The sequence below is a fragment of the Orbicella franksi genome, chromosome 6 (assembly GCF_964199315.1).
Source record: "Orbicella franksi chromosome 6, jaOrbFran1.1, whole genome shotgun sequence".
NCBI classification, from domain to species: Eukaryota; Metazoa; Cnidaria; class Anthozoa; order Scleractinia; family Merulinidae; genus Orbicella; species Orbicella franksi.
Genome location: NC_138150.1, coordinates 5,681,656 through 5,694,637, shown reverse-complemented (window position 1 = coordinate 5,694,637; position 12,982 = coordinate 5,681,656). Strand labels below are relative to the sequence as shown.

The following is a 12,982-nucleotide window of genomic DNA, read 5'->3' as shown; positions in this document are numbered from 1 at the left end:
TTGTGAGGCGACTGTAGCACAGATGATCCACACAGAAAAGTTTACACTAAACCTTAAATCGCGCATTTCAGCACCAATATGGATACTCAAGGCCAAAAGATCGTCGAAATTTCAAAACAAAACTTTTTGTTCATTCATTAATAATATGAAAACATTAAAAATATGAGCAAGCGAACGCGCAATCGACAAAATATTCAGCTACATGTAAGCTGATGTAAGGAAAGTCGCAGACAAACAGGAATCACCTATAGGGAACAAACCAAAAACACATAAAAAAGGTTGGTTACTTCGAATTCTTCCGTGGAGACTTGAACGGATGGCTTCTGGACGCTGGGATCCTGAAAAAATCTTGCTTTATCTTTCGACCATTTACCCCACGCTTTCAAGATGGCGGCGTCCTTACATTGACAAATTTTTGAGTAGGGGAGGGGTGGGGAAATTGTCAACTTTCCATTAAAAAGCGGAAAGGCGGAAACTTGAAAGCGAGGCTACTCACCGGGAATCGGTTGATTGGCGAGGGGAGAGTAGGATTTATATCATTTCTGAAATACAAAATTTTATAAATAGGGAATGATGTATTCAACACCCACTAGAGAAAAACATAGGATTTAGATATTTTCTTTACGCTAGTTTAGTTCCAAATGAAAAGAGCAGAGAAAATATATTCTATCCTTCCAGAAAGTCATTACCCTCCACCCCTCCCCTGCGCACATAGAAATTTCGGTTCCGTTTCACCTTCCTTTCCTCTCACGAGACTTCCTTCCTGACACGGGATGGCGGCGCTTTCTCCCAAACTCGCGACCATTTTCAAGTAAGTTTGCATGACTTTGATCACAAAAAATACATCAATAAGAAGACAATTTGTAGTATTTGTAATCCCACTATTCTGTAACTCACTCTGAAAGAATTTTGGTTTTATTTTCTATGGTCTTCTATAGGTACGTGGACAGTCATCAGGTAAGTTAATTCCAAATTAAAGGTATTTAGCCGAAACTTAGCTGTTAACTTTTATTTGATTTTGCATTAGAATTTAAACTTATGATAGTGCATATACAGACTACTTGACTTACCGAAACAAAGATCCGTAATATTATGATAGATGCTTGTAGATAAGAATTTATCACAACTTTATTTCAAAAGTAAATGTGTCATTCCAGAGAAGCTTAGTAACGTTCTAACCGAAATTAAGCTGAGATCATAATTATTAGTCGTGATCACGAGTTAAGCCTTATTTATTGCAGGACACTCAGTCTCACGATATAATAAATAATAAATAGGCAGCGAGTGAAGAGCATAATAGATGGCCAGTGAAACAAGCATCCCACGTCAAATATTGTCAATGTGACTGACTGTCCTATTCTGGCAGTGTCCATTCCCTAAAGTCAATCCCTGGGTATTATTTATTGAGTATTATTTCCACGGCTGGGGCTAAATAAGTTGGTCAAATGCCCCTAAGTGATCCAACAATAGATAGATAATTCTGATATATGGTTGTTTAATCACAACCAAACATAACTGCAAGCAGATACAGCCTGCACTTGAAAGGGAATCTGCATAATATTATGTAGATATATACCAGCAGTAAACATTTGCATGTGTATGTTGGCAAATAAGTAATGCTACAATAATTAATTGATACGCTATGTACAATATAAATCAACCACCAGCAATATGTTACCTGTATTTGAGGTAATTTATTTAAAGATGAGACCAGGGCCCCACCTCCAGGCTTATCCTGAAAACAGCACTGAGCAAGATAAAATAACTCATACCAGTAAATGAAGAAATATCCACCATTATTTGTGTGCCCCTCTTACCACTGTTCATTCAGCCTTGTTAAAATGACTAGCAGCTAGTAATCGTTGCCATCTACATGTAATCATTTGCCACCTACTTCACGCTGAAGCTCACTAATCGCGACTCATAACAAAACCATTTCTAGCCTTTTACTGTCTACCAATACCCCCCAGAGGGACTCCCATTAAAAAAACGACAGGAGTTCTTGTCGTACCTTTCAGGGGTTAAAAAAGCGTTTTTGGTACCTCTTAGGGTGTAAACTTAACCTCAAAAGGTCCATAGTGGCAGCTTTTGTCGTACCTTTTAGAGTACTGGGCCAACAGTCATAATAGGAGACAATGTATTATGTAAGAATTGGTACTCCTTAGGGGACTAAACAATTTCAAGCCACGCCCACAAATCAGGGTCTTGGTACCTCTTAGGAGTTCTTTTTATCAGTTTAGTATTTAATACTGTTATGTGTCACCCTCTCTAAATAAAGATGAGTGATTGATTGATTTTCAAAATTTACGACGAGCATGGGCCTCGTCCTTTTTATAGGGGAGTCCCCACCTCCCCCCCGGGGGACTAGTGCTACTGAACTGTTCATGAATCTGCTTGCAATATGAAACATTTGACAGGGATTTTTATTTGCTTAATATCTTTTACCAATAGTTTATCAAATTGTGTAAAGCCTCTCACGAAAGACAACAAAGTTTCAGGTTTTTTGGGGAGGGCAAAGTTGAAGTTTCAATCAACAGTTTCCATCATTTAATATTATTGAACATTCTGGAAAATTTATTTCTGGTCACTGATGGGCTGAGAAGGTTTGGGGTGGAGTGGGACTAGCTTGTAGATGGACTTGTAATTGTCACATTGCCTGTCATGTAACTCTCTTGTATAGGGATAATATCAGGAGAAAGTGAATTCTGATGAATGAAATAATCTATTGCTAATATGTTTTACTCAATGTAGGACCTGTATGTTAAAAGGCTCAGTGATGCTGTGGCTATCAAGAGTGTTTCAGCCTGGACAGAGGGGCCGTACAGAGATGAGATTGTTAAGATGGTCAATCATGTCAAAGATGTATGTGAGACTGAATGGTGATGCAACATCATAAACTTGTTGGATCCATATACACATAAAAATTATGCATGCCTACATTGATCTGCCTTCTGTCAATTAATACTGCAAGGAGGCATGGGTAACTACAATCATGGAGTCTATTTCACTATTAGTAAACAATAATTGAACAGGAAATTTACAAGTAATGTCCACATTCTAACCTTTTGAACCATAAGGCCGGTGCTTTTCTCTGGTTTTATTTGCATGAAGTAACTTGGAGTATAATTTTCTACCGGAATGAGATGCTAATTCATTGTAGGTACCTAATACCCCCTAGCATTTAGTTCCATCTATGTGTATAAACTTAAGGTGTACATACCAGTCAATTAAATGGTGGGAATAACTATGTTATGGACTAGCATCCCATCCAGGGGAAAGGGAGGAGGAGTATTAAAGTGCCACTGAAACGAAATTTTCGTACTCTCTTTTTTTATCCCAATCTATAGTTTCAAACGTGCTGAAAGTAATGGTGAACTTTATTTCCGCCATATCCCAACAGAAAGTGCTTTTTTTAGAAGTTGAAATCGACTTTTTGGAGCAAAACTGTGTCCGGGCTCTGGAACCGAGTTTAAGGACCTTGTGACGTCACTAGTTGTATTCACGCAAGAAGCGCTATAGATTCTCTCTTGTTTGCACTTGAGTTATTCAAGTTTATTCTTCATATTGTCGATACCTACTAGTTTTCTACCTTGTAATTTCTGTCCAGCCTTGACAGGAAATACACATCATAAACGTTGGAGGGCGCCAGAGAGTGTAGATTCACCAGAATAAATGCTACAGATTATAACAGCTCAGTATACTTTTCGAACATCTTGAGTACTCGATTGGAGATTTCGAAGACGAGTGTGGCAACTTTTATATCACGTCCTGAAGCCTAAACACGATATTTCGTCGTCTGTTTTCAGCCTGGTTCTGAAATTTGGATTCTCACGTTGATCTAAGGTCTATTAACAAGGTTCGAATATATCCTCGACAACTTTACTGCATTAAAAGCCGTAAGCACATCAGCCATCCGCACTATCACGAAGTTATTAACGGTCCACAAGCTTTGAGTCGAGTACTTCTTTGCACACTGAGGGCATCTTTTTATGATACTAATAAGTGAGAGTTCTTGTGGTAGACAAAATGTATCTTTGAAAATTGTGATCCGCAGCAGGGTTTGCTTTATCGCCGCATACGTATCAGTGTAAACAAAGCGGGAATTTCGCTTCTCTTTTACACGTATCTCCCAATTACAATATTTCACGGCCGATGGATTACTTTGAGTTCTTTAGCACATACTTATGTCTATGATCTTCATTTAATAATATCCAAGTTCAAAACAATTCGTTAAAACGTCACTAGTTTACACTCCTTTCGAAGGTTCATTAAACAGAATTTGAACTAATTTGCATATATGACCTTTCGCCGCCGACATTGTCACGCTTTCTCTCGTTTCCTGAAAACATACCTGTAGGGTCATGGCAGCTTAGTTTACCTTTATAGTTTAAATTCGCTCCCTCATATAAAAGAAGAGGGTTTCTTAAATTGTTGCTGTTGTGATAACTTGCAGGATGTAGCAGATACAACTGGACTAAAGGTCACTGTGGCACAATCTCGTCCGCCGTGAAACTCACAAAGCGTCCGGTTTCCTCGAAGCGAAGCAACTCGAAAACTCGAAGCGTTGTTGCTGCGATTCGTGCAGCAGCAGTCCGGATAATATTTTCAAAAGCCACTTTCTCTTGTTTTCATGTCTTTTTTACTTTATGAGTGTAGATATTGTTTAATTAAGTGCTGGCATTTCACCAAGAGTCCCGATCATTTTGCGATCTAAGAACAACCACTCGTTTGTTTGCTTACATAAAATATCCTGCAAATATCCAATTAAATAGACTGGAAAGCCCCAGGATCGACTCTCGACCTCTTCATGTCTAAGGCTACTGTGATTATCTGCTTTACAGCTCCGAGATGTCCTTAAGATGTTTTTTGGCGGGCTTCGAACAGTAATCTCTTCTCCCATAATCACTCTAAATTTTCAGCGCAGCATGAGAGTAATACAACCAGTGACGTCACTAGGCTGTTTTGGCCGCGCCAAAATGGCCGCCAATTTTGGGCTTAACCAGCCAACTTCGAACGGCTGAAAAAGCAGTTTTCGCTTACCGCATGCGAAAAAAAAGTTTGCAGTGTTTCCGAGTAAGGTTGAAACTTTATTACTAAGCAAAAATCTCACATACAAAAATTTCGTTTCAGTGGCACTTTAAATACTCCTTGTTGACATTTGTCACAGAAAGTGCTGGCCTTAAGGTCTTCTATGCTGGAATTCAGACTTTCATTGCCCATTGACACTCCTAGGTGGGGGGACGCACTGAGAGAACTACAATCAAGCTGTTTCATCAATACAGAACTCCTGGACCACTTAAACTTAAAAAGACAGGTTTTGTATTGCAGGCATGCTGTTCCCACAGTATTTCTTGTTCTCGCAAGCTCCGACTTGTTAACTCAACAGAAAACAGAGCTAACGTTTTCTATTTTGTTTATTGATTTGTTATCAAACAGGAAGTAATTCGTCTTGGTGGAGAGGTCGAGTTGGCTGATCTTGGTCTTCAGCATGGTGTCAATATTAACCTGCCACCTGTTCTCTTAGGAATACTTGGAAAGGACCCAGCAAAGAAAACTGTAAGTTCCTAGAGATATCAACTGGTGTGTAATGATGTGTAATTGAATGTCATATTTTTCTTTGAGCTGGTCAGAACATTGCCAAAAATATAGAGGTTTCCCCTCTTTGCCCAGAAGCTCCAGAGCATTGTGAAACCTTCGTTTACAATAGTTGACTCATTAGCATATTAATGGTCAATCTACAAAAACATCAGTTCTGAATAGTAAAAGGGTATAGCTCAACTAGTCAATTAATTGTCCCAAGGAATTTGAACCCAATGTATGGACATTTTTTTGCAAGCTGCATGTAATAAAATCTATTTCAGTGTGCATGATACAGTACTGTACTTGTGCTTGCAAAGATTTTATAAAGTTCCACATGAATTTGTTAAAAATGCAATCTCAATTGAATATTTTAGTATATTTACATGTATGATGCCCATGGATCTAATGACTAGTAGACAAAGAGTTTTATTTCTTTCTTTGTAAAGATATTTTTTCACTTTGTTAATTTCTAGATACAGTTTGGTATGACTTGTGGAAATTCATAACTGATCAAAAATTGTGTTGTTTCAAAAAATCTCCACACCCCTTTCATAGAGGGTTTCTTAGAAATAGGTTTGACAGTCCCACCCATCTCAAAATTACAGTTTACCTTTCATACTTTTCTTTAAAACTTTTGGCTTTTGACCACCCCTCCCTCCCCTTGGAATTTTCATTGGGCTTCCCTGGGGTACATTGGATATTTTCTGGAACAACACAATGTAAGTTAACACATCAAATGTGGTTTAGCATGGTCTGTACTTTTATCAACAACGGGTTCACAACATTTTGTGGGTTCACAACATTTTGACCACTGTGATGACGCATATCATTGTCGATAAGAGTATAGACCACGCTAAAGCACATTTTGATTTGTTTTTTACCACAATATCAATGTCAAAGAAAACATTTTTTTGGAGCACGAGCTGAAAAAGGTATGCGTGACACATTGATAATGGAAGCGTTGTCCCGACTCTTATCGACAACTGCAAATTAGCCAATCAGATTGCAAGATTAGTAGTAATTGTGGTAAAACATTTTTTAGTGTGAAGTTGTCAGCAAGGTTACTACAGTAACTATTTCAATTTTATTTGTTTTTTGTAGCTGTGCATTTATGGCCATCTTGATGTTCAACCAGCAAAAGTGGTAAGTTGTTTGTTGTTCAAAAGGAGGTTGCCTATTTACCAAGTTAGGATTTCAAGTTGGATTTTCGAGTTGGATTTTCAAGTTGGATTTTCCAGTTGGATTTTCAAGTTAGGATTTTTTTGCCGGGATTTTTATTGGCAGGGTTTCCAATAAATTTTCAGTGGTTTGATGATTTAAATGGTTGACAGGCAAAATACGACTCCTGTTGGTCAAGATAGAGCAAGCCAATGGTGTAATGTACTTTTCAATTCTTATTTGTTTGAAGCTCAACCTCATTATTTTGTGTTTCTTTGACGGCATTTTTTCAAGATTTCTAGGCACTCGATGACTAATCAGTTACATCAGCGTAAAATGGGGTTAATACGTTTACATGACTCGTATGGTTTGTGACATTTGTACATTTGCCGTTCTCTGTTCGGTCACTCAACCTTTTTGTTGCTTCACTCGTGTTTATGAAGGGCACCTCATGTTGCGTTATAAGGAGGAATTTTAAGTAGAGTTGAGCCATAAGACCGTGCTATAGCAAAATTTTTAGAGATCATAGGTCTGCATGATTTCCACTCTTATCTGCATGTCGCTTCGTCGAGTTTGACACCCCTGTAATTTGCAATGGGTTTTTGCCTTTTTTAGGCTCATTTATGTTGCAAGATATGTTTTTAAGTCTCCAAGGGTTTGCTTTTGAGGAACAAAGTATGAAATTTACCGAGAAAATTTTGCTTACTCGCATCCTATATTGTGATGCCAGGCCACCTGTGATTAGAACTGTTCGCAAATATAGTGGGTAGATTCTTATCACGGATATTATATTATTTGTCCTCGTACGTTTTTCTTCTGAGACGCTGTAGCTTTACTTCAAGAAAGCTATACATTTCTCCAGAAACATTCTTTTGTTTCTAGAGCCTGATGTATAGGTTTATTCCTCCTTTTGGTCGTTCTGGCACCACGTGATTCAAATGTAGCTGTTTTCACGCAATGAAAAGGCAAAAAACTAACCCCACCCCGATAGAAATTCTTGTTTTGGCTGCGTTAGACTGGAAATCTACGAGATGGTTTATGGACAAACTAACCAATTCATTGCAGCTGGATTACTAGTAACTGTCTCGAAAAGACCGACTCTACATCGTTACTTGAAAATCCAGCTCGAAATCCTAACTCGAAAATCCAACTCGAAATCCAACTCGAAATCCTAACTCGAAAGTGGATTAAAATAAAATGGAAATGTATGCAGTAGATACTGTGTACATGATGCTTAATGCTGAGGCAAGTGTTCAAAAATAGTTTCTCAAAGTCTCTAATAGCAATATATCGGTTCCTTATTTTTCAACATATTAGCCATAAATGATGGAATTTTTTCTTGTCCCTTTCTTAGGATGATGGATGGGACACAGAACCTTTTGTGTTGACAGAAATTGGTAGCAAGCTGTTTGGCAGGGGATCAACTGATGATAAGGTAAAAGTCACAGGATTACAAGCTGTTTAACTGCAGCAGAGTATGACTGATTTAGGTAGAGCACTCAGTATATAATGTGACTGTTCTAATCTGGACGGAATACACAGATTTATGACTTCCTTAGCGAGTTTGCTAGAAAGCTCCAACTATTAGTCTTTGTACACTGGGTAGAGTCTCATTTATAGCAAGTCACTACAGCTGTACTGAACTCTGAAGGTTTTGCTTTAGAGGTTGGATTACAGAGCTCAAGGCTTTTCCCTTCTTGAGGTCAGAACAAAAAATGTGAATTCTTCCATTTTCCTTAGAGGCCCATCTAGCTCTCCAGTAGAGCCCTGGATTGGAAGTCTGATTAAGCATTTGGCTATGGTGCTTTCAATGAATCACTTTAAGCATTGTGTCATTCTTTTTTGAACATTGTCTGTAGGGTCCAGTGTTGGCATGGCTGAATGCTATTGAGGCATACAAGGAAACTGGTAATGAGCTGCCAATCAACCTGAGGGTAAGAGCTAACCTTGGTACCAGGCTCATGCTGTTCTGTTGCTTGGCTTGGTTACCCTTCCCATGAGATGCTGACTAGGGATGATGGTCATCAATGATTTCTTTCAATCCTTTCTAAGGATATAACCTAGTTATATTGGTTATATTCTTAGTATTCCAAACTGCACTAAAGATGCAGAATGAACCTTTTTTTTTCAGTCTTCATTTTTTCATTTCACATTACTGGGGCTGATGTTTAAGTTTTCAGGATAAAAGTAGAAGTATCGGTCAGGGGAAGATCCAGGATTTTTCAAGGGGGTTAGGGGGTGGTGGTGGCTCATACTTTGGGGTTGCATAATCAATGGGGCATGCCCACAAAATGTTACACCAGAAACACTAGCAATGTGACAAAGTAGAAATTACAATGTATCTGTCCAGAGAGTTTGCCCCAACATTCACAATCTTTTTCAATTTTTTTTTATGTTTTGCTTCTCCAAAAGGGCTGTCAATGTATATCAACCTGCCAGTTTCCAACAAACAACAACAAGGCCTTCTAACAGGCTCTCAGAATTTCCAGAGTCACTAGTTTTGAGAAGTAAATTTTGCAAGATGTCCATATAAAATAACTTGAAACACTTCTCTATTATAGCATTGTTCATCAGTGACTTCTACATTCAAAAGTTCCTCCACCTCAGGGCATGTTGCAGACCAAACCAATAAGTCAAGTAAGAAATATTAACTGCATGTATTTTGTTTTCCCAGTTTGTGTTTGAAGGGATGGAAGAATCTGGCAGTGAAGGTCTGGACGATCTGATCTTTGAAAGGAAAGATACCTTCTTCAAGGTTTTGTTGAGATATTTTTCTTGCTAATGTCATTATTAACATTTATTTATTAACCAGGAATCTAAGTGTAAAAACTTCCAAATTTGTAAATGGAAAGCTGTCCTCACAGAACGTTACTTACATTTTGGTTTTCAGATACCTTTTTATTTGTTTGTTCATTCATTTATTAATAAATCAATTTATCTATTAATTTGTCTGTATGTCATGTCTCACCGTCTGTCTGTCTACAGGTCTTTCAGATGAGGCTCTGTCTGTCTGTTGTTATTTATGAGTGCCCAATCTTTCATCTTTCTCTTTGTCCCTCTTTACATCCACCACTCCAACTTTCCATCCATTGGTTCTTCTGATCAGGGATATGAGGAGCATTTTTGAACCAAATTTCAGTGGATCTTAGTGAAACATCTGTATTTTCATTCTGTCATGTTTTTACTAGACTGTAGATTATGTGTGTATATCTGACAACTACTGGTTGGGAAAAAAGAAGCCCTGCATTACCTATGGCTTGAGGTGAGGGTTTTTAGAGTTTTTTGAAAAAAATGTTTAGGACTTATTGTGTTTGAACACTGAATTTACACTGTAACTCCTGAGAAGAATTTTAGAACTGATACCAGCCATTTTCCTTCTCAGTCAACCCAACTGATTTAGGTAATTCTGGGAGTCTGAGAACACTCATTACTACACAAGTTATATGTGACTAGGGTATTAGTCTCCCCCCTAGCCTCCCACACCCACCTTACCTGCAAACCAAGATCATGGTTTTTTTTTTTACTTATTTTTCACTCTGCAGTTAATACTTGATGATGACTCCTCTCTGAAATGCTTAACCCTTCCAGGTTATGAGTACATTTCCAAAACAATATTATTCTCTAATTCTCAAGTACAGTCATTGAACCTCTATTATGCGGCCACCTATTAAGCAGCCACCCCTTTTTAACCAGCCAGTTATCAAAGTCCCGAATTTATTGTCAGTAGAATACTGTAAATAAACCCCCTAATAACTGACCACCTCTATTACAGTTGTGGCTACCTTTTGGTTGTTCTGATGAGGGTTTTTTTATTTTCTTTACCCCTATTAAACAGCCGCCCAAAATTTAATGCACGCAAATTAACTTTGTTTTGGAAAAGGCAATGACAGATAAGTGTCCGAAATAGAAGGCGACAAGTGATAAAAACTTGCTATAGCATATCATATAATAGCGAAATGCATACTTATTTGGGTACCATGTTTAATCCCAGATGTTTGTTGTTTTTCCGAGTCCTGTTTGCACCAGAAATTTCTCACACCATCAATGTTTTTAATTTTTATTTTTACCTGTTTAGTATAACTGCGTCACATACAATATATGCTGTAAAAATTGATCTTACTTTTTAGTTTAATCTTCTTTGTCTTTGTCCTCCCTCAGAGGAATCTGCTATTTCAATGTGGAGGTTGCTTGTGCGTCAAAGGATCTTCACTCAGGTGTCTTTGGTGGTACCATGTGAGTACAATATTTTTGATCTTGGTATTGTTAGGAGTTTGACCGCTGTAATGTTCTCCACAAAATTTTAGTCAGATATCATTATGGTTATTATTTTAATATAATTTAGATATTCTCTGGTTCAAGACTGAAGATCCACTCTTTTGTTGTTTACTTCTCCAAAATAGACATGAGGCAATGTCAGACCTTATTTACCTTCTGGACCAGCTTGTTGACTTGAAGGGCAATATTATCATCAACGGGATCAACGATGATGTTCTTCCTTTAACAGATGACGAAAGAGCAACTTACACTGATATTGACTTTGACAAGGTCAGTAGAGAATATTGAAAAGACCAAATGAATCTTACTTGATGAATAGTGAAAAAGTGTAAGAAACTCTACCAGCCTGTGGCACAACGATGATGATGTCTCAGATTTCAGATTTTTCAGATTTCTATTATTTTGCAGTATTTAGATATTTTTGAACTGTCAAACTTGCAAATATATGGAAAAATGTGGAAATGAAAAAAAAATACTGCAAATAACACCAAATGGACCAAGTAGCTCAGGCTACTTTGGCGTATTACTGAAACCTAGAATTTACTGAAAGTTGCTGATTAGGACGTGATCAAAAGAAGAAAAGAGAGTTGAAATTTCTGCTCAACCTCGTTTCCAGGTTCTCTCATTTTCCCGCCCTACCGGACGAAGATGAGGAACCCTGGGAACAAGGTTGATTTCTGCTCTCTTTTGCCTGCCAAAAATCGGATCATTGTTCTTATAGATATAACCCAGACTTTTTGCTCAAATTTTGAGTGATACTGATATCGACTTTCATAAATTCACCCTTCTTATTTGACCTTAGCCCGCGAGGCAGGCGTTCATTTTCAAAAGCACGTGAAAGGAACGACCACATTTTTTGCTCGCTCCAGGCGCGCTGGTTTGCACGATCGCTTGCTCGATCTCCCCGCCTGGAAAATGGAAAGAAAACGTCTGCTATGCAGGTTTATTTGACCCCACATTCAATGATAGTCAAAGAGAGTTGAAAAAGTCAACTCTTGTTCTTCAACTCTCGCTTGTTGATTCACGTTGATTCACGTTGATTTAATGCTTGGGATACTTAAAGTTGCTTGTATTTTTCTAGGAAGAGTACCGTGCGGATATTGGTCATAATGAGTTAATCCATGATACAAAGGAGGAAGTCCTGATGCATCGCTGGCGTTATCCATCTCTTTCTATTCATGGTAAGAGTCTTTCTGTGTGCTGTTATGACATTTACAGATTACGCTGGAACACCCTGCCTTGTGACCACCTGTTAAATATGGCTATCCCATTTTCCGGGTCAGGGGCCCGTTTCTCGAAAGTTCCGGAAACTTTTTAGCCCCGCGGCCGCAAAGCCATTTTTAGTTAGTCTGTATCTAAAAACAGATAGGTGTAAACGCTTGAAACTTCTTGTATGTTCACATTAAGAATATGTAAATAAAACAACTCTGTAATCTTTCAGGTTTGAGATTTTACTATGGTTTCGAGACCTTCGAGAAACCGGCCGCAGGTCTTTGTTTTGGTTTAAATGGAGACAAGAGTCAGATTGTTTCCGGACTCAATTTTTTTCGCTATTTTAACAAATTGTCCGTCACCCGTTAATAAGCACGTTTTTGTAACGACGTTAAGTTTGGTTATTAAACTAGAAACTGAAGATGTTATTTTTGCGTTGTTACGCAAAAATGGTGGTTCCTTTTTTGCCTATTAGGCAAGTATCTTTTACAAGACCTGTAGAGGTTATTAATAAGTTTGGCTCAAACAAACTCACCACAAGATTGAATAACGGCTCCAAAACACATTCAGTCTCTTGCATACCTTAGCAAGCTATTTAAAATTGTGTTTAATGTATTTTGACGACTGACCTTTTCTACTCTTCCTCTGTTTTCAGGTATTGAAGGAGCCTTCTATGAGCCTGGGTCAAAAACAGTCATTCCCAGGAAGGTGTGTAGGTCTACATGTAAATGTTGCTTACTCCATTTGTTACTCACAT

At 38.1% G+C, this 12,982-nt stretch overlaps 1 protein-coding gene across 2 annotated transcripts in view; it reads left to right on the top strand.

Annotated features, from left to right (window-relative positions):
- Positions 1 to 709: 709 nt before the first annotated feature.
- The window catches only part of LOC145490146 (cytosolic non-specific dipeptidase-like), a 20,993-nt gene continuing 8,720 nt past the window's right edge, over positions 710 to 12,982 (top strand). Inside the window, exons 1-13 of one of the 2 annotated variants that reach the window (XM_081469255.1) lie at positions 710 to 811; positions 939 to 957; positions 2,752 to 2,862; positions 5,437 to 5,556; positions 6,682 to 6,723; positions 8,093 to 8,173; positions 8,598 to 8,672; positions 9,413 to 9,493; positions 9,927 to 10,000; positions 10,897 to 10,971; positions 11,139 to 11,283; positions 12,095 to 12,194; positions 12,881 to 12,933. In XM_081469255.1, coding sequence (XP_081325381.1) covers positions 774 to 811; positions 939 to 957; positions 2,752 to 2,862; positions 5,437 to 5,556; positions 6,682 to 6,723; positions 8,093 to 8,173; positions 8,598 to 8,672; positions 9,413 to 9,493; positions 9,927 to 10,000; positions 10,897 to 10,971; positions 11,139 to 11,283; positions 12,095 to 12,194; positions 12,881 to 12,933 — 1,014 coding nt within the window. In that variant the 5' untranslated portion in view covers positions 710 to 773. The remainder of the gene's footprint in view (positions 812 to 938; positions 958 to 2,751; positions 2,863 to 5,436; positions 5,557 to 6,681; positions 6,724 to 8,092; positions 8,174 to 8,597; positions 8,673 to 9,412; positions 9,494 to 9,926; positions 10,001 to 10,896; positions 10,972 to 11,138; positions 11,284 to 12,094; positions 12,195 to 12,880; positions 12,934 to 12,982) is intronic. The other variant, XM_081469256.1, reaches the window with a different exon arrangement.